We start from the raw sequence: 21,910 nt of genomic DNA, 5'->3' as shown, positions 1-21,910 counted from the left end.
CTCTTTAGGATTTGTAAATACTCTCAAGTATTCTTTTACACAATAGCCTCTCTAGACTATATATAGACTATGTACAAATGACCAATTATGTATAAATGATTTTACTAAAACAAAATCCTTACAAAGAATGATATGAAATATAATACTAAATCAAAGTTTGTTATCCAAGATGCACTCTTAGGATATTATAGAAGCTTCATAAAGCATTTTCGTCACATGTGGGTAGTTCTTTCATTTACTTTGTTCTTCATGTTTGACATTGATTTATTTTGAGTCTTTACAAAATTATTTGTTGCAAGATGTTGATATTAATCTTCATGTGATATCCACTAGTAAAAAATAAGGATTTGAACTCGTCCATTTGACATTGGTTTTGTCGCAATCAAAGCATAAAATGACGCAGTGGCATTTTTGTAATTATCGCAAACGTATATGCCTCGGTTCAAAAAGAATCGATGCCTAAAGGGGTCTACGACTTCGGTTGTTTAGAGAACCGAGACATAAAATAACTAATTTTTGTTTTGTTTTTTGATAGACTTTAGGTAGCGGTTCTTTATAGAACCGAGGCGGTAGAGACTTATTGTCTCGGTTAAAAAAACAACCAAGGTAATAACATACGTTTATGTTTAAATTTCGCAAACAAAGGCATTTTTAGACAGAAGCCATCTTCTACGCCGCTCTCTCTCTCTCTCTCGTCTTCGATTTAATGACCACCATCTTCAACATTTCTTCTAATTTTTCTTTCATTTTTGGTTGATTAAGTGCTTAGAAATGGTTTTATTTTAATTTGACTGATTGATTTTTTGCACAGGTGCTCTTCGAATAAACGCTTTGGGATGTTCATTTTGTTTCGTTTCAACTCAACTCACCTTCAAGGTTAGATCTGTTTTAGGGTTTTCATGTTTTTGTTTGGTTGTTTGTAGGAAAACGTTTCTTGTGTAGTGTTTTCTGGACATTTCACATTTTTTTGTTTTCTCGATAAATATAAAACAACGTTTTCTGGACAGTGTTTTGTGTGCAGATTTGTTTATATGTGTTTGTTTTTGTGTTTCTGGACAGTGTTTTGCGTTTTATGTGTAGTGTTTCTAGACAATGTTTGTGTGTGAATCTGAAATGGTTACAAAAACGATCATTTTTTAAAAAAAAACATACTTTAGACAGTGGTTCTAGTAAAAACCGAGGAAAAAAACTGTTTATTTCCTCGGTTCTAGATCCAACCGAGGCAATAGACCTAGTTTTTTTTTTGCTTTACAGCTTCGGGTTTTTTGAACCAAGACAAAAGGTCTCAACTTTTTACCTCGCTTGAATATATCTCGGTTCTGTAACCGCTATTAAAAAACCAAAACAATCAAAGTAATATCATTGCATTAGTGATCATATATTTCATGACGAGGATAAATATCCTTATTATAGATTAATCTTTAATACTTTTTAGCATTTTACTCAGTTCTTTTCCTTGATAAGGTAACACAATTTAATTTTCTATATTTAATTAGTATGTTATCTCGAACTTGCAAATGAATTTGATTTATAGTATAAAAGATATATTTTTCTCCGTTTCTTCCCCTGTCGAACCTTTATGCATCACTTTGTATTTGATTTTTTTATAGATTATTTCTTCATATATGTTGAAAAAACAACACAAAAAAACTATGAAGAATAATATAGAATATAAATTATCATTATTAAGGAATTTTATTTTATTTAGACATTCATTACAAAAAAAAATTTAAATCACTAATGAAATTTTTTCAACGAAAATAATTTTTTTGGTAAATTCAATTTACTACTAAATTTAAAATTTTAATTATAGTTGAATTTTATTGACGAATGTGTCTTTGTCGATAAAATTCATCACTAAATCTATTAGTAATACAAATTTCAATTATTGTTTGAATTTTTCATTTACAAAAATTTATTGATAATTACAGTTTAAAATGAGTCAGCAAAATCTATCAATATAATGAATAATTTGTCTCTAGATAAAAAAAAATGACAAATTTTCCATCCACCTTCGACAAGAAATTTATTTATTCATTTATTAATATTTTTGTGATTTGCAAGCTAAAATCTTTCATTTTCAATTTCACCCTCTTTCTTCTTCTTTTTGTGAACTCAAATATGTACCCATCTAACGTCAAGTTTTGTTAACCTCAAATCATCACCTCATATTGGTTACTACTTTTTCATTCATACAAAATTTTCTCATTCAGTAAAATATAATTAATGTTCACGTTGTCAATTGATAGAACTTGTAGAGTAGTTTTAATTCGCTTCAATTTAAAATGTTCTTACACTCTATTTTTTGTCCAATTCACAAGTAAGAAAAGAAATGGGAAGAAAAGGAGGAAGAGTCAGAGGTATGATGGTAACATAACGGAGGCACAACGATGGTGCGGTGGTACACAGTGACATGGAGAAGGCATGACAACACCACCACCAAGGTGGGAGAGGAGAAAGCGAAAAGGAAGAGGAGATGTAACATGCATAAAAGGTCAAGGGCAGAAAGGAGATTGCACACATAATACAAGCAAGGATCAGGTGATGACAGAGAATCCTTGCACCAGAAAAATCGTTAGGAGGAGTACACGTCAGCGTAGGAGGAGTGGATATTTGGAGGATTAGGCTTGAGGGAGAGGGCCTGCCTGGTATGAATATTCTTTGACCTTCTAGTCTCTCTGGATTATTCTCTTTGATTTCTTTTCTCATTCTGGGTTCTTCTCTGCCCAGGTGGAATCATTATTCTGTTTGCTCTGAATCACCGCCACCAACCATTCCTACTATTTCATTCTTATCGCATTGTTTTTGTTGATTGTAATAGAATAGAAACCATAATGCTATATATATAAGAACTTTGTTATACAGTTCTGCAAATAAAACTTCATACGTTTCATTGGTTCTTTCATTGCTCTCCATGGCTGAAGCTACAAGATTGAAGGATATTCAAGCTGAGTTGAAACTCAAGGCAGTGAGATTCAACGGTTACTGGAACAATTTGAGATGCGAGACCGTTAATAGCGTGACTACAATGCACAAAAAGAAGCGGAAAATCAACATCGTTTTGATCAAATACAAGCAACACTAGAACACTTGTTATTGGAAAAATCAACGCACCAACAACATGAAGAGTCCACGGCGAACACTTCTCCAACACCGATTAATGCTTCGTTGCCCATGAGGAATATTTCTCTAGAGTTTCCTCACTTTGATGGAATGTCTTCAGTGCTTAGCTGGATTTTCAAGGCGGAGAAAATTTTCAACTATCACAGTACACCGGATATGCCGAGGGTGAAAATAACTGCTATACATTTTGAAAGTGAAGTGGTACCTTGGTTTCAGATGTTACAACGGTTAGCAGATATAAACACTTGGGTGGAATTAACCTGTGCTTTAGAATCTCAATTTGGACCTTCGCCCTTTGATTGTCCAATGGCTGAATTGTTCAAACTACAACAAACATGTTCGGTCTCTAATTATTACTTACATTTTATGTCTCTGGCAAATAAATCATCAGGGTTAAGTGATGAGGTCCTTTTGAACTGTTTTCTGAGTGGGTTAAATGTTGATATTGAAAGATATGTGATGGCCCTATCCCAAATTTCATTGTTGAGAGCGGTGACTTTGGCAAAATTATATGAAGATAAATATTGTCCTCTAATCAAATCATCTTTCAATAAATCAATGGTTTCTACATATGCAAACGAGAGAAAAAGATGAAGAAGGAGAATAATGTTAGTTAAATTTTACTCATCTTCTCATTTCATTTTGCAAATATTTTCATAAAATAATTATTAATGAAAGCAATGTTAAGAAAGAAATTATTAACTTAAAATCAATTGTTTCCATAACAAAGTAGTTTATAGAAACTAAAGCATAACAATAAATAAGGAATTTACTCCATAAAGACTTACAAAAGAAGAAAATGAAATAATATTTTTAAAAATTAAAATTAACTCATACACAAATTAAAAGAATAACAATTTAAAAAAACTTATATAAGATATATAGCTTCTTTAAATTAGTTTAAACATAAACTAAATTTATTTTCATTTTCTTTTTTCTAAAAGAATTTATGATTGTATATCATAATTTATTTTCATAAGTCAAGTTTAGAAGAGTTTGCAAACTATTCTAACTTTTGTTTTAAGTTGGACCATGATTTTTCAACCAATTTGACCCTGTGTTAGTTAGGCTCACGGGACAACAAACTGATATTTTTTTTTCTAATTGAAAATAAAAAATATTACAACATATCCATACAAAAAAGGAATCGTGATATATCATTATCCAAAAGTCTAAAGTTTAACATTCAACTAAATATGCATTATACAACATTCCCCAACATCATGCATCTTAGCCTGAGTATTTCTTAGAACAATTTATTAGTGTCTCCCACATCCATAACATGTATAACTAAAATAAGTAAAGATTAATTAAAGTAGACAAGAGTTCATATATAAGTGTGAAATTGGAAACCTAATTAAAAGCATAAGGTAATACTTCAACATGTTTACTCCAAAAAAATAATATCACCTAATTAATTGAATATCTATGTAATATACATAAAATTGTATCAACTTTTTATCGTGGACCTCTTGATGTATTATCTCATTGAGTTTTTTTTTTTCAGTAAATATGTGCATATTTTCTATTTCTTTTAAATTTTTAATTAATAATAAACAAAAGATTAGCAAATAGAAATTTCTATAATAAATACAAAAGAAGAAAAAAGAAACACGTTAGTATTTTTTTCTTTCTTGTAATAATATAAAAATTAAAATTAAAAACAAAAATATTTAACATAAAAGAATAAACATTTCAGTTCATTGTCAATCCAGTCTTAACTAATATTGTAATGGTCTGAAGATTTTATAAAACCATTGGGCTCTAATTTAACAAGTCAGGCCCATTGACCCAAGGACACTTGAACCTTGGGAGGGGCTCTTTCCTTGCAAGTCTGATTTCATTTCACAGATTCCTCTCTCTCTAGAACAGAAACCTTGCCCTAACTCAACTGCTCTGACTTCTCTCTAGATTTCCAGCCAGTTCCACCGATTGAATCCTAATTTGGTGGTGTTTTCTTGTTCCTGGAGTCAAGAGCTACGAAACCATCCGATTGGTTTTGCGTTCCAGTGAGTAAGTAGATTTTCCCTCTTTCCCTTCACTGTTCTTGTCCTAGGTTGTACCATTTTCTGATTTCCTGTGCCCTGTGTGATTTTGTCTTTCATTCTCGGTTTATTCCGACTCAAAGAGCTAACGTCTAGCACCTATTTGGTGATTTATAGGTTCTGTACAGTTTCGCACTGTGTAGGGGGCACTGTTAGAGCATCTGTGAACTGTGTTGAGCAACCCACCAAGTAAGGGGAGCTGGTTATGTTTATTTGATTTAATATTATATGCTCTGTATGTATGATAATTTGATTGGCATGTTGTTTGGAATTTTCTGTTATGATTAAGAAATATTGGGTGTTATGTGTTGAAATTATAAAACTGTGATTGATGGCTTGTGGAATGTTTGATGAAATGATTGCTATAATTGGAACTGTTTGATGTAAGGAGAGCTAATTATTTTGTGTAAATTTATTTTATAAAATATATGCATGTTAATTGATAAATGGATGCACTGTTGGGACTGTTTGTTGCTGTCTTATGTAATTGATCTTGGTATGAGCTTGATTGCGAAAAGGGAACCTGTGATTTATTTCCTGTGCATTGTTTGATGAATCTAATTGTTTCTCAATGAGTTATTGACTGTGATGGATGATGTTTTGGAAAGGCTTTGGGTGAGACTTTAATTAACATTGTTTGGGTAGTACTTGGATGCATGAGTATTATTTCAGAGTACTGTGAGAGGGGGGTAAAATATAAAAATTGGGCGTTTGAGGTTTAAAGCACAACAAACTAGTTTAGGTAACTTAAATAAATTAATTAAAATTGGTTGAGAGCCTTTCTTTGTTGGTAGGATAGAGGGGACTTAAAAACCTGAGTTGGCACATTCCTGATCATAGAGCAGCCCTGGCCTGGTCCAGTCAGTTGTGACTAGTCATATGTGCTAGCGCCGAAGGTGAGTCTGATGCGTTCAGACATCTGAACCCTCTCCGGTGACCAATTGGGTAGCGATGTGGAGTGGAGAACAAGTATTTTGTGGTAATGAAAAATTTAGCAAGCAGTTTCACAATTAAGGGAATATTGTAAGTTATTTAGAGACAATACTTATGATAATATATTATATTATTAATGTATAAATTATATATATATATATATATATATATATATTAGTTTAATATTATAAATATAATATTTATAGTAACGTAATATATATATATATATTATATTTTTATGAATTTATCAAAAGAATAAGATACAAGTTGTTTTCTTTTATTTATTTATTATTTCATTTAGTATATTAAATTTGCAGTGATAAAATTGTTTTAGTTCTTAGAGATTACGCTATATTTATTTTTACATATAATCCATCATTTTTATCTTACTGTTTGGTATATATTACTGTTTGGTAATAACATGACAATATATTACTGTGGAGCATGTTCTGTTATATATGATTTGATATTTAAGGCTTAAATATGTGGTTTGATTATAATTCAAAGGTGTGTGAATTGGGAAAGATAGAAACATGAGTTCATGGTTGTTTATGGTAGTTTCAAATGTAGAATATCTTGGTGAGATTCTTAGTGTTTTAAAATGAAAGTAGGGGCTCAGCCTTGGGAGTCATTCTGACGCTCCAATGGTCAATCATACTCACTTAGAGAGGTTGAACCATGTGGTAAGGAGTAGCAGGAGGTCCTTAGTCTTGGGGGCTCCCAGTATGCCTCAAGGCGCGGAATGGACTAACCTCGTGAGTGTGGCAGGGTGGGGAACCCAAGTTTCATAAGTCACCACGGGTGCAAGACTCGTCATAGCCCGACTATCATTTTAAAGTCCGGATGAGTCAAGTCTAGAAATTAACATGCTTAGGTTGTATTTCTGAAATTATTTGGTGTGTTATTTCTTGTATGTATATGCTTAAATTGAGTTGCATGATTTTATATAATTAGTTCACCCTTGCTTGTTTGTGGTTGTGTTTGTTGCATGCTTTTTCTTTTGCAATGATCATCCACTTGGATGTGAGCAGAGGAGAATGAGGCCTCAGTGGAGAATGTCCTGGAGGGGAATGAGGAAGCAGCTTCTTAGTCTCTCTAGGAATTCCATAGCTTTCCATGTATCTGAACAATTCCAGTTCTTGTATTTTGATGTACTTTAGTATTCCGCGTTTTAAAATTTCTTCTACATTCCGGATTACTGTAATCCTTAAATTTTAATTTCTTAAAACCTTATTTGCTATTTTATTATTCTAATTGTTTTCTATTATTATCTATGTTGACGTCTTAATTTGTATACCTGCATGAAGTATAATATTGGGATGTCACATTAGTGGTATCAGAGCAGTTTCTTTCTTAGAACCAACTCTTAGGTTCCGTGTGTGCCATGCTATTGCCCTCATACTCTTAGCGTGTCTAGCTCTTTTTGATTCGATTGATGTTCTGTTCTTTTTGTGTGAACCAGAATAATGGCGCCCAGGCTTCCACCTCCTCCACCTCCTCAAAATGAGCCCTCTGAGTCCAATGCAAAACTAGAGGCTGTACTTGAGGCTCTTCAGCAGCAAAACACTGCTCTGGTGCAACAAAACACGGTTGCCCTTCAAAACCTAGAAGCCGCTAGGATAGCCGCTGAAAATGCCAGGATATCTGCCGAGAATGCAAGGATGGAATTTGACCACACCCAGAGGCAACTGATGGATATGTTGGCCAGGGGTGTACCCACTCAGGGTGCTTCCTCATCTGTTGCTCCAACTCAGGAGTGGACCTTGGAGAGCTTTCTCCAGCACCATCCAGCCAGGTTCATTGGCAAGTGCAGCCCGGATGAAGCGGATCATTGGTTCCAAGACATGGAACGCATATTTGAGGCAAAAGGATGCCCGGATGACAGGAAGTTGGCCTACACTCCGTATCTATTGATAGGGGAAGCTGGCCACTGGTGGAACAGTGTGAAGATGATCCTAGAGAGGCGTGAGACTCCTATTACTTGGGAGTTATTCAGGACCAAGTTTTATACGGAGTACTTCCCTAATAGCGTCAGATTCGCTAAGGAGGTAGAATTCCTGGAGTTGGCTCAAGGAAACAAGTCGGTGTCAGAATATGCTGACCGTTTTAAACACCTTCTCCGCTTCAGCACCGTACAAGTAAGTGAGGAGTGGCAATGCCGCAAGTTCGAGAACGGCCTGAGGAAGGATGTGAAGCTGATGGTAAAAGGATTACGCATTCGAGAGTTCTCTGCTTTGGTAGAGATGGCCCGAGACATGGAGAAGACGAAGGCAGAGCCCGAAGTGTCACAAGGCCAGCGAGTCCAACCATTGAGGGTTGGCGGACCAGCAATATCTAGAGGGGGATCCAACTCTAGGACGACCCCTTTTTCTAGGCCCACATCTTCTGGGTCCAGGAGTTCCTCCTCTCAGCCTTCGGTGCAGCAGGGGCATCCTAGTTTTAGCAGCCCTGTTCGGTGTTATATGTGTGGAGGACCACACCTTCAGTCTGTGTGCCCTAAACTGATAGGGTACAAGAGGTGTAACCTCTGCAGGCGGGACGGCCACTATGCCAGAGATTGTCCTACTGTTAGGAGGACAGGACCACCACCACGTCCAGCGGGCAGAGCTATTCAGAGGGGTGGCGTCAGGCCACAGGCAGCAGGGAGAGTATACGCTCTGACAGGAGCTGAGGCAGTCAGTGCAGGTAACTTGATTGTCAGCACGTGCTTGTTATTTGGAGCTTCATGTGTAGCTTTATTTGATTCGGGGGCGACACATTCTTTTGTGTCTAAGTCTTGTGTGGAGAGGCTCGATCTAGTGGTCAGAGAGCTCCAGTGTGACCTGGTGGTTTCTACACCAGCAGCTGGGCTAGTCAGGACGTCTACAGTGTGTTCCAGATGTCCTATAGAAGTTGAGGGGCGAAGGTTCAGAGTGAACCTTATTTGTCTACCTTTACAGGGGCTAGAGGTTATTCTAGGAATGGATTGGTTAGCCGCCAATCGTATCCTTCTAGATTGCGGAGGAAAGAAGCTTATCTTTCCTTAGGAAGATGAATACATGTCCTTGTCTCTCAGCGTACTTGGGGAAGACATTTGGGAAGGCGCGAGTTGTTTCCTAATTATGACTCACCTAAATGCGACTCAAGACTTGAATTCCTCAGTTCCAGGGGACCAGAGAATGGATTTTCATGTGGTGAATGAGTTCTTAGACGTCTTCCCCGAGGAAGTCCCTGGTCTACCTCCTCCCCGTGAGGTAGAATTCTCTATAGACCTGGTGTCAGGTGTAGGACCAGTGTCTATAGCTCCTTACCGTATGGCTCCCATAGAGCTAGCAGAATTGAGGAAACAGATCGAAGATCTTCTTGAGAAACAATTTATCAGACCCAGTGTGTCTCCATGGGGTGCGCCAGCACTATTGGTGAAGAAGAAGGATGGCACTTCTAGATTGTGTGTTGACTACCGAAAATTAAATAAGCTGACAATTAAAAACAAGTACCCATTGCCGAGAATAGATGATCTGATGGACCAGCTGCATGGAGCTACAGTGTTCTCCAAAATAGATTTGAGATCAGGGTATCACCAAATCTTGGTGAAAGCAGATGATGTTCAGAAGACAGCTTTCAGGTCCAGATATGGTCACTACGAGTATATAGTTATGCCTTTTGGCGTAACCAATGCGCCTGCTATCTTCATGGACTACATGAACCGGATTTTCAGACCGTTCTTAGATAGATTTGTGATTGTATTCATTGATGACATCCTAATCTATTCTAAGACTCGGGAAGACCATGAAGGTCACTTAAGGACAGTGCTTGGGGTGTTGAGAGAGAGAAAGTTGTATGCCAGGCTGTCTAAGTGCGAGTTTTGGATGGAAGAGGTCCGCTTCCTAGGGCATGTTATATCGGCTAGTGGTATTGCTGTTGATCCAGCCAAAGTTCAAGCTGTAATGGATTGGGAGAGACCAAAGACAGTCACTAAGATAAGGAGTTTTGTGGGATTGGCGGGGTACTATCGCCGCTTCATTGAAAACTTCTCCTGGATAGTATCCCCATTGACTCAGTTGACCAGGAAGGATCAGCCCTTTGTATGGACTGAAAGATGTGAAGCAAGTTTTCAAGAGCTTAAGGAAAGGTTGACAAGCGCCCCAGTGCTAGTAATTCCAGACACTGGTAGACCTTTTGAGGTCTATTGCGATGCCTCTCACCAAGGTCTAGGTGCGTACTGATGCAAGAAAGAAGAGTGGTTGCCTATGCCTCAAGACAACTTAAAGTGCATGAGAAGAATTATCCCACTCACGACTTAGAGTTAGCTGCAGTCGTCTTTGCTTTGAAAATTTGGAGGCATTATCTATATGGGGCCCAATTCCAAGTGTTCAGCGACCACAAAAGTTTGAAGTACCTCTTTGATCAGAAAGAGCTTAACATGAGGCAAAGGAGATGGATGGAGTTCCTCAAGGACTATGATTTTGAACTCCTTTACCACCCTAGAAAGGCGAATGTGGTGGCAGATGCACTCAGCAGAAAAACGGTGCATATCTCATCATTGATGGTTAGAGAGCTTGAATTGGTGAAAAGCTTCAGCGATTTGAAGCTACAGGTTGAATTGGAGGTTGACAGCATCAGATGCAGTAAATTGGTTGTGTCTAGTAACTTGATAGAACGCATCAGAGAAGGGCAGTTGTTAGATCCTGAGCTTCAGACATCCACAGCCTTGATTGGTACAGAGAAGGGGAAGGATTTCAACACAGGGACGGATGGTCTCTTGCGATTCAAGGGAAGGACATGCGTCCCCAATGATGGGGAATTAAAGAGATTGATACTTGAAGAAGGACACCGAAGTCGTTTTAGTATACATCCAGGTATGACTAAGATGTACCAGGACCTTAAGAAGTCTTTCTGGTGGTCGGGTATGAAGAGAGATGTGGCCCAATTTGTTGCTTCTTGCCTTACTTGTCAAAAGGCCAAAGTAGAGCATCAGAGACCTGAAGGTTTATTGCAGCCTTTGGAGATTCCGGAGTGGAAATGGGATAGCATAGCTATGGACTTTGTTACCCATTTACCACGCACTTTCAGGAAACATGATGCCATATGGGTGATTGTGGATAGATTGACCAAGAGTGCTCACTTCTTGGCAATTGACTTAAGGATGTCCATGGCAAAACTGGCGCAACTGTATATTAAGGAGATAGTAAGATTGCATGGAGTGTCTTCTAGCATCATATCAGACAGGGATCCGCGGTTCACCTCTAGATTTTGGCAAACACTCCAGAGTGAGATGGGTAGCAGATTGTAGATGAGCTCAGCCTACCATCCTCAAACGGATGGCCAATCTGAGAGAACGATCCAGTCCTTAGAAGACTCCACTTGGGAATTGGAGGAAGAGATGCAGAGGTCTTATCCTCATCTAATTACCGGTAAGTCTTAATTTTCGAGGCCGAAAATTTTCTTGTTGGGGAGAATGTAATGGTCTGAAGATTTTATAAAACCATTGGGCTCTAATTTAACAAGCCAGGCCCATTGACCCAAGGACACTTGAACCTTGGGAGGGGCTCTTTCCTTGCAAGTCTGATTTCATTTCACAGATTCCTCTCTCTCTAGAACAGAAACCTTGCCCTAACTCAACTGCTCTGACTTCTCTCTAGATTTCCAGCCAGTTCCACCGATTGAATCCTAATTTGGTGGTGTTTTCTTGTTCCTGGAGTCAAGAGCTACGAAACCATCCGATTGGTTTTGCGTTCCAGTGAGTAAGTAGATTTTCCCTCTTTCCCCTCACTGTTCTTGTCCTAGGTTGTACCATTTTCTGATTTCCTGTGCCCTGTGTGATTTTGTCTTTCATTCTCGGTTTATTCCGACTCAAAGAGCTAAAGTCTAGCACCTATTTGGTGATTTATAGGTTCTGTACAGTTTCGCACGGTGTAAGGGGCACTGTTAGAGCATCTGTGAACTGTGTTGAGCAACCCACCAAGTAAGGGGAGCTGGTTATGTTTATTTGATTTAATATTATATGCTCTGTATGTATGATAATTTGATTGGCATGTTGTTTGGAATTTTCTGTTACGATTAAGAAATATTGGGTGTTATGTGTTGAAATTATAAAACTGTGATTGATGGCTTGTGGAATGTTTGATGAAATGATTGCTATAATTGGAACTGTTTGATGTAAGGAGAGCTAATTATTTTGCGTAAATTTATTTTATAAAATATATGCATGTTAATTGATAAATGGATGCACTGTTGGGACTGTTTGTTGCTGTCTTATGTAATTGATCTTGGTATGAGCTTGATTGCGAAAAGGGAACCTGTGATTTATTTCTTGTGCATTGTTTGATGAATCTAATTGTTTCTCAATGAGTTATTGACTGTGATGGATGATGTTTGGAAAGGCTTTGGGTGAGACTTTAATTAACATTGTTTGGGTAGTACTTGGATGCATGAGTATTATTTCAGAGTACTGTGAGAGGGGGGTAAAATATAAAAATTGGGCGTTTGAGGTTTAAAGCACAACAAACTAGTTTAGGTAACTTAAATAAATTAATTAAAATTGGTTGAGAGCCTTTCTTTGTTGGTAGGATAGAGGGGACTTAAAAACCTGAGTTGGCACATCCCTGATCATAGAGCAACCCTGGCCTGGTCCAGTCAGTTGTGACTAGTCATATGTGCTAGCGCCGGAGGTGAGTCTGATGCGTTCAGACATCTGAACCCTCTTCGGTGACCAATTGGGTAGCGATGTGGAGTGGAGAACAAGTATTTTATGGTAATGAAAAATTTAGCAAGCAGTTTCATAATTAAGGGAACATTGTAAGTTATTTAGAGACAATACTTATGATAATATATTATATTATTAATGTATAAATTATATATATATATATATATATATATATATATATATATTAGTTTAATATTATAAATATAATATTTATAGTAACGTAATATATATATATATATATAAAATATAGATAGGTAACGTTATATATATAATATATTATAATTAACGTATATATACGTAACCTAATATATATATATATATATTAGGTTACGTATATATACGTTAATTATAATATATTATATATATAACGTTACCTATCTATATTTTATATATATATATATATATATATATGTATATATATTATATTTTTATGAATTTATCAAAAGAATAAGATACAAGTTGTTTTCTTTTTTTTTTTTTTTATTATTTCATTTAGTATATTAAATTTGCAGTGATAAAATTGTTTTAGTTCTTAGAGATTATGCTATATTTATTTTTACATATAATCCATAATTTTTATTTTACTGTTTGATATATATTACTGTTTGGTAATAACATGACAATATATTACTGTGGAGCATGTTCTGTTATATATGATTTGATATTTAAGGCTTAAATATGTGGTTTGATTATAATTCAATGGTGTGTGAATTGGAAAAGACAGAAACATGAGTTCATGGTTGTTTATGGTAGTTTCAAATGTAGAATCTCTTGGTGAGATTCTTAGTGTTTTAAAATGAAAGTAGGGGCTCAGCCTTGGGAGTCATTCTGACGCTCCAATGGTCAATCATACTCACTTAGAGAGGTTGAACCATGTGGTGAGGAGTAGCAGGAGGTCCTTAGTCTTGGGGGCTCCCAGTATGCCTCAAGGCGCGGAATGAACTAACCTCGTGAGTGTGGCAGGGTGGGGAACCCAAGTTTCATAAGTCACCACGGGTGCAAGACTCGCCATAGCCCGACTATCATTTTAAAGTCCGGATGAGTCAAGTCTAGAAATTAACATGCTTAGGTTGTATTTCTGAAATTATTTGGTGTGTTATTTCTTGTATGTATATGCTTAAATTGAGTTGCATGATTTTATATAATTAGTTCACCCTTGCTTGTTTGTGGTTGTGTTTGTTGCATGTTTTTTCTTTTGCAATGATCATCCACTTGGATGTGAGCAGAGGAGAATGAGGCCTCAGTGGAGAATGTCCTGGAGGGGAATGAGGAAGCAGCTTCTTAGTCTCTCTAGGAATTCCATAGCTTTTCATGTATCTGAACAATTCCAGTTCTTGTATTTTGATGTACTTTAGTATTCCGCGTTTTAAAATTTCTTCTACATTCCGGATTACTGTAATCCTTAAATTTTAATTTCTTAAAACCTTATTTGCTATTTTATTATTCTAACTGTTTTCTATTATTATCTATGTTGACGTCTTAATTTTTATACCTGCATGAAGTATAATATTGGGATGTCACAAATATTATAAATTAATACTAATAATCAAGTATAAGTAAATAAAACGAATAAAAAAACAAATTTTAATTTATTAGATTGTGATGCTTAAAATTCACTTCTCAATAAGGTTTAAAACACATTGAATTTAAATAATATAAAAAAAAATTAATTAAATTCATAGTATATTTTTAATACCTAAAAACTCAAGCACGAACACCATCACATATTAATATGTACACAGAAAAAACTATTTAACGGAGTTAGTTGACAGAGAAGCCTTACGGAAAAGGTTGTACACTGTACAAAGCTGTCCTCAAACAATATTACTTTATTATGAGATGAGAATATGCATAGATTGGGATACTTGGTAGATAAAATGGGTTAAGATTTTTTTTTTCTTTGAATGCTCAGATAATTTATTGTGAAGATTAAAGCGCTTTGAAACTCTTCCACTTTCTATTTCTGCAAGTTCATTTCCCATTACTTTTTCTAGCTTTATTTTTGTTTTGCTCCCTTTTTTTCTATGCTTTTTGGTTTTGTTTTATCATCATAAAATTGAAGAAAGGGGATGATTGGTCACCATTTGTGAGAAGAAAGTACCTGTTTTTGGACATAATGAAAACGGACAAAGCCAAGCGGAAACCAACTTTAGACTGCATAATATATATTGCAATTTTCGCATGTTTTTAAATGTTACATTGTAAAGTTTACTTTCTTTTTTTATTATTAAAAATTTAAATGTGAGTGCCATATGACAAAAGTAAGAAAATAAAACATTTTATAAAATAAAAAACCTCATTCTCTTAAAGTTTTAAATTGAAAGTAATATTATTTTTCTAGGTAGAGTTTGATGATATTTCTGTTTTATCTTTTCAAGAAATTTTCTTTTAAAATCTCATTAGTCATAAAGCGATTAAAATCCATGAATTAAGGTAGTCCATTATCGATTTGAGTTGAGTTTGATTAAAAAAGTTACACATTTCAATACAAATAAAAAATAAATTTAGTTTATTTAAAACCCAATTTATCTAGATTGAATAAGGAGTCAAGTTGACTTGTTAATCCATTATACATTCTAAATATTAAATTATATAAAACGAAAACGGTAAAAGATTTAGTATCTCTAAATGTATTTGAGTTGTATTTTAATTTTGTGATTTTGAATTATATTTGAAGTTTACATTATTTTGGATTGTAATTGTCAGAACCCTTAAAACCTCAACTTAGTGGATTACATGTATGAGTGCAAGGGTGACTGAAATTCAGAAAGTGGAAGATAGGTGTGTGATGCAGATTGGACGATCGGTTTTGATGGTAGGAGTAAAACTTAAACTTTCAAATTTCGTGCCACTTTTCTGCATGCACCCTTCATCTTCAACCTTCTGAATCTCCTCCTTCTCTTTACCATCTCCACCTTCTCTATAAGGATTCTCATCCTTTTCTTCTTCCGATCACCACTCAGGCACCTTGAACTCTCCCGACGTTAAGGGCTTTCGTTTAAACCGATCAAGTTGTGGTTTCAAGCCGTTTCTTAAAGCGTGACTGTAGAACATGTTGTGGTTTCGTTAAGGGCTTTCGTTTAAACAGTTTAGTTAATGTATTCTATAATACGTAAAGTCGTAGATGTTATCGTTATTTTTCATTAAAAATAAGTGTGGCGTAATTGTGTGTGTGTGTGTGTATATATATATATATATATATATATATATATATATATATATATTCCTTCATTTTATTTAAGTTTAGTAGTGCTCGGTCTTGGACCAAGCGTTTGGTCTCAGTAGCGCTCGTTCTTGATAAGTGTTTGGTCTTGGACCAGCGCTCGTTCAATAGTGTTCGGTTTCTACAGTGCTCGGTCTTAAACCAAGCGCTCGATCTTGTCTTAGTAATCTATCATTACCGTTTTTAAAATAAGAGTGTTTGGTCAAACTCAATAGCGTTTGTTTTCTTCGTAGTACTTCGGTTTGTTAATAGTATTCGGTGTCAAACAATATCGGTCTCTAAATGGTGTTCGGCCTAGAGTCTTAGTACTCGGCCTAGGCTTCGTGGCGTTCGGTTTGAACTCTTAAGGGTCAGTTCATTGAAGCGGATCAATTTGTAAATAGCGTTTGGTCATGTTAGTTTCTAAGGAGTGTTATTCCATTCGGACTTGTGCTATGATAAGAAAGTGTGATCTTATTTCAGTTGAATATATTGATGATGAAGTATAAGGGAATTTGAAATGTGATACGAATGAAATAGTTTGGTTATGAAAGAGTATTCCAAGGAGGAATATCTCAGAAAGTGGTTATTGAATAGTGAAGTATGAATGTGGGCAAAGCTTAGTTGGCGTTTATCCTGATATTTTGTGATTACTCATTCTCACGTAGAGAGGAGTAAGTCATGTGTGGGAATGGCAGGTGGTCCTAGTCCATAAGGTTAACTTGGAAGAAACGGATTAACCTCGGGTGGCAGCTGTTGAGGGTATCCCAGTTACTACATCACCCGGGTGCACGAACGTCGTAGCTACACAAAATTCATACAGTCCGGACAATCAGAGTCAAGTGGTCGGTCTTTGCATGCCATGATGTATGAATTATGATTTGGTTGTTGTTTGATTTAATCACGAAAAATTGTATGTTTTATTGAATCAATTAAATTACATAAGATTACCCTATTTTTCCTGTCTTGTCTGTGATGTTCGTTCGGTCGTTTGTCCTGTTGCAATGATCATCCGTGTGGATGTGAGCAGAAGGAGAAGAGTTGTTGGAAGAAGCACTGGAAGAGGTGGAAGTGAAGACTGAACCTTAGGAACGTTCGGTCAGTTGTTGGCCTCTTCTTTTGTAGGACCGTTCGGTATAAGTTTATTTTGTAACCCGTTCGTTCTAGTTGTAGCCATTGTACAATTTTAACTCCCTGCTATTTTGTAAGGACGTTCGTCCATAACTGTATTTCCTATCTTTTGTAAGACTGATGTGTAATATTATTAATATGTGATTATTCTCTTATATGGTTTTATACTATATTTTTGGAATGTTACAGTAATTAAATTGAATTTTATTTAGATTTAAAAATTAAAAAATTTATAATTTGTTTTGACATTGAAAAGAGAGAAAAATTATAATTAAGTGAATTAATCTGTCTAACCCAGCACCAATAAGTGAGTTTGAATTTTTTGAGTTTATGAGTGACTAAGTAACCAATTCGTGATAAGTTACACATAATTAAGTGACTCAATTTAAAAAAAAAAATCTATTTATAATTAAACTCTATTATACAACATGCACAAGTAGACTAATTGAAAGATGGCTATACATAAAGATGATGCATAAATGATAAAAGGAAGGCATGGTGAAAACTAAAGGTAGAACTTAGATTAACGAAATCTAGTGCAAGCCATTGTGAGGCCTTGCTATGAGGACATAAATAAGTGTAAAGTGATGAAGTTGTGAATAAAATGAAAGGAAGCAAAGAGTAGGTTCTGGTAAAGTGAAGAAGAAAAAGATGTGTAGGCAAATAAGTGGTGTGGTATTTGATAACCTGATTGAATATTTTGTAGCTGATGATTAATTAATTTTTCTTTAATTTTGTTTTTCTTCCCTGATTTTTTGAAAAAGAAAAAGGGTGATAAATGATTGGTGAGTTTGCAAGGAATGTGAAAAGAAGATAACTCAAGTCCCACACTATCCCATCAAAATATGAATCTTTTTTGGAACTTGGGCCTCTCCAACACTCTCTTTTCTTATTCTTCGCCACCATCATTTGCATTTAACTTTGGATTCATTAGGGTCAATCAGACAAATTAATCTCATCATTCTAATACTTATTACCCGCTTAATCAAAGTTTGTGCCTCCACGTACCTTTTTTTCAATAGGTTAACTTGTATTGTTTACTTTTTACATATTTTTTATATTTAATTCGGTCTTTCAATTTCTATTTATTTTTAATTACATTTTTCTGTTTAATTGTGTCATGGGAAATTTATAGTAATTGTTGGATTAGAAAAAGACTGTTAAAACTCGAAAGAAGTGAACGTTTAAAAATCATAATATTTGAAGGGCCTGCTTTAAATCACAGAATTCAAAACTTGTAGGAATGAGAGTATTGGCCAATATTAATGAAGTAAGACTCTTTTGCTGCTTGCGAGTTTTTATGGGCATTCCTGGCTAGCAATTGATTCCCCATGTAGTTTTTTTTTTCTTAAAAGTATTTTCGTTTTATTTTATTAAATATATAGTTAATCTATTTAATGTTATTAAATAAATATTTACAATTAATATTAATGAAATAGTTAATGCATATTTTTTATTTGGTATCACTAAAAGTGGTTTTGATTAATTTTTTATTTAATTTAAATTTATTATTATCATCATTAAAAATTGTTATCAACTATATTTATGAGTACTAATAATCATTATCAAATGAAAACCAAATTTATTTACTTAATTAAAAATGTTTATTTTAAAATTCAAATTTAAAATGGTCATTTAAAAGAATATATAATGACGTAAAAAACGATTTTTAAAAACTTATAAGAAAATTTTTAAATATTTTTAAGAACTTTTATCTGATAAATGTTATATAAACTATTACTAAATTATTTAATATTAATGAAATAATTAATGCATATTTTTTATTGATAGTATATTGATGAATTAAAAAATTTTAACCTTATTGATTTAAATTATTATTATTAATTATGTTTACGAGATTTTAATTTAAAACAAATTTGATTAACGCTAATTTATATTAATTTTTCATTTATGATATTAAAATTAATTTATTTCGGCTTAACTGTTAGAGTGGTCCTCACTTTCAGTGTGTCTGCTTGATCTTTACTTTTAAAAAATATTAATTGCATCTTCAAATACATTAACGTGCATCAATTAAGTTCATTTCTAATTTTCAAAAAATAGTGTTAATTGTGTGATGATGTGGCAAAACAATGTGGTGATGTGGCAAAACACATTTGCAATGAGTAAAAATCTGTAAATGTAGTGTGCAATGGTGTTCTTCACGTGTCCTTTTAATGGAGAAGTTTGAAGCTTGTCCTAATTGAAGTTTGAACCCTAAGTGAAGTTTGAAGTTTGCCCTAGAAACAATTCTTGTTGGAGTGCCTTTCAATTGGGAGCATATCCTTGGAAGGCCGAAGAATTATGATGGATCTGAACACCAACCTCTTATACAGACTTCAATTGCCCTTGCCTCAGCCCCAACTCTTCCCCCTGGAAAGTCCATAAATCAGGCCAAACAACCATTGGAAAATGACACAGATGTTGCAAATAATTTTAAATCCTCAAGCACATCATATTTTTTTAGCGAGAAAATATACCGTGACAGAGAATGCAAAGATGTGAAAGCAGTAAAGGTGGAAGAGAATGATGACAATCAAGTTCAAGAGCTACAACACCAAACAAGAAAAAAAAGACTAGTGAATCAAGCAAGTATACTTTGGTGAAATGAAGCAGTTGGGTGGCTCCCTCCCTTTTGTCATTCAAGAGTTGCTACTATTGCTAGCATATCTCCTTTTCCGAGTAAATCTCAACCTCTCTTTCTTGGAGTGGAGTCGATTGGTGATTCCAAACAAGATGAGAATCATCTCTTTGACAAATTGAAATTTCCTAACAGAGGATCTGCAAGTATTGTAAAATCGTGTCTCTTCTTTACTATTGGAATCTCTAATTTGTAAATGTTCACTGATTAATTTTTATTCTAAACCCTAATCCCAAATTTCCACATCAGAAAGCCCTTATGGGTTACACGTCAAAAAACAAATGTCACGATGCCACAAAATTCCCACCACAGTATGTCCAATAAGTCAACGTTAACTATTTAAACGACGTGAAAAAAAATGGACATGATTGATGTGCATTAATACATTTGAGGATGAAATTGACACTTTTTAAAAAAAGGAGACCAAGTAGACATATTACCGTGAAAGTGGCGACCACCCAAACAATTAAGCCATTTATTTATTTTCTAGAAAATGAGATAAGAGGTTTGTTACACTTATCACGAATATGACCATGAGGCACATGACATGTAGTGTCTTAGGTGACACAAAATGAATCAATACATCAATTAGCCTAGATGTAATTTTCTTTTTTTTTCTTAGTGTAGGATGAGGGTCAATGTGATCAATCAAAATTCTAACCATGGGGCTTGGCATGATGTTCAACCTAAATGAATTTTGGCCTTTGTTTTTTTCCAAACACGCATTAATGTTTCATCTATAAATGGAAATCAACGGTGAAGGAGTGTTTCCAAGTAAAAAAAAAATACACATTTCACTTGTTCATATAATTAACAATATAGAGTAATTTGGCGTCACAAACACTCTTAATATTTCAAATTTTGTTTTTGATGTTACAAATTGTAATTGATGAAAATATTTTCATCTCGTTATCTAAGCAAAGCTTCAACGGTTGAGTAAGTTTGTTGTCGTTGGTCACGATCATCCTTTCCCAACTACATAGATTCCTTGTGCACATCATGGAGGCTTCAACCGTTAGTTGCGGTTTTGTTTTCGCAATCCATGGATTATTAGGTTGCTTTCATTGTTTTGGAGTTTTTGATCACCTATAAATAGTGCTCATTTTCACTTCCAAGAGATACAACAAGAAAAAATATATGGGTATAAACAAGTCACTTGTTAGTTCTAATAAAACTAAATTGATTTTAATCAATTTTGTCAATTCCTATGGTGTGAGAAAGTTTTAGAAATTGTATTATTGAGAAGATAAACTTTGTAATTATAATTATATGTGGTGTAAGAATTATGTTTAACCAAAGTTTTTAATGATTTTCATATCCTTATAATATACAGTATAAAACTTGATGAAATCACCTATATGAGTGTTAAATGAGACTGCTTGTATGAGATATTAACATGATCTTTAGAGAACTCATGAACACCAAGTACATGCATGACCTAGTAAACATAATACAACAATAACAACAAGAATTGTGTGATGTATTGTGATTGATAAACCACTAACACACACTTAATGTTTTGGTTCATATAACTTGTTACACTAACTATACTCTAGGTTAAGTTTCTTAGTTTAGGACTAGTTCATATAGCTTGTTATATATACCAACTTTGATGCCTTACATCCTATATGAGACCAATAATTTTCTTCTTTCATTTTTTCTATCTCAAACTTTTTTCTATATGTGGAGGATTGTTATAACATAAAGTATTGCAAAAATGATTTGCGATATCCTTTCCTCTTTTCTCAATGAAAATATTTGCATCCTTTTATCTAAGCAAAGCTTCAATGGTTGAGTAGATTTGTTGTCACTGGTCATAATCATCATTTCCCAATTGTAGATTCCTTATTCATATCATGGAGGTTTCAACTGCAATTTACGGTTTCGTTTCCACAATCCATGGATTGTTAAGTTGCTTTCGTTGTTTTGGAGTTTATGACCACCTATAAATAGGTGTTAATTCTCACATTTAAAAGACATAACGAGAAAAAGATCTCTCTCATCTTTTTAAAAAGTTTATCTTTCTAGATTCCGATTATCTTGAAATATCTAATAAATTCTTATTTTATATTAAGAGACTTGCATAATACATAACGAATAAATTCTTAAAAACAATAAATATATACACACCTAAGAAAATCTATCTAATT

The 21,910-nt window shown here is 34.5% G+C and overlaps 1 protein-coding gene across 3 annotated transcripts; it reads left to right on the top strand.

Moving 5' to 3' along the window:
- The first annotated feature begins 4,929 nt into the window (after positions 1-4,929).
- Positions 4,930-14,223, top strand: LOC108327056 (uncharacterized). 3 transcript variants are annotated; one of them, XM_052872116.1, is made up of 4 exons: positions 4,930-5,136; positions 5,286-5,357; positions 7,564-8,786; positions 14,013-14,223. In XM_052872116.1, exons 3-4 carry the CDS (start codon positions 7,568-7,570, stop codon positions 14,069-14,071), a joined length of 1,278 nt encoding a protein of 425 aa, XP_052728076.1. In that variant the 5' UTR covers positions 4,930-5,136; positions 5,286-5,357; positions 7,564-7,567; the 3' UTR covers positions 14,072-14,223. The 3 variants fall into 3 exon arrangements, 2 of the variants coding, with proteins under 2 accessions (XP_052728076.1, XP_017416237.1); XR_008246634.1 differs by lacking the exons at positions 7,564-8,786; positions 14,013-14,223 and adding an exon at positions 7,133-7,554; XM_017560748.2 differs by lacking the exon at positions 14,013-14,223 and having other exon boundaries at positions 7,564-9,343.
- The last annotated feature ends 7,687 nt before the right edge of the window (positions 14,224-21,910 follow it).

This window comes from Vigna angularis, chromosome 1 (assembly GCF_016808095.1).
Source record: "Vigna angularis cultivar LongXiaoDou No.4 chromosome 1, ASM1680809v1, whole genome shotgun sequence".
In the NCBI taxonomy this organism is placed as follows: domain Eukaryota; kingdom Viridiplantae; phylum Streptophyta; class Magnoliopsida; order Fabales; family Fabaceae; genus Vigna; species Vigna angularis.
The sequence above is the reverse complement of the archived record's forward strand: the minus strand, read 5'-3'. Positions and strand labels throughout refer to the sequence as shown.

Bases quoted from the DNA above. Each gene is read 5' to 3' on its own strand.
- LOC108327056 (XM_017560748.2), top strand. From the start codon at position 7,568: ATGGCGCCCAGGCTTCCACCTCCTCCACCTCCTCAAAATGAGCCCTCT.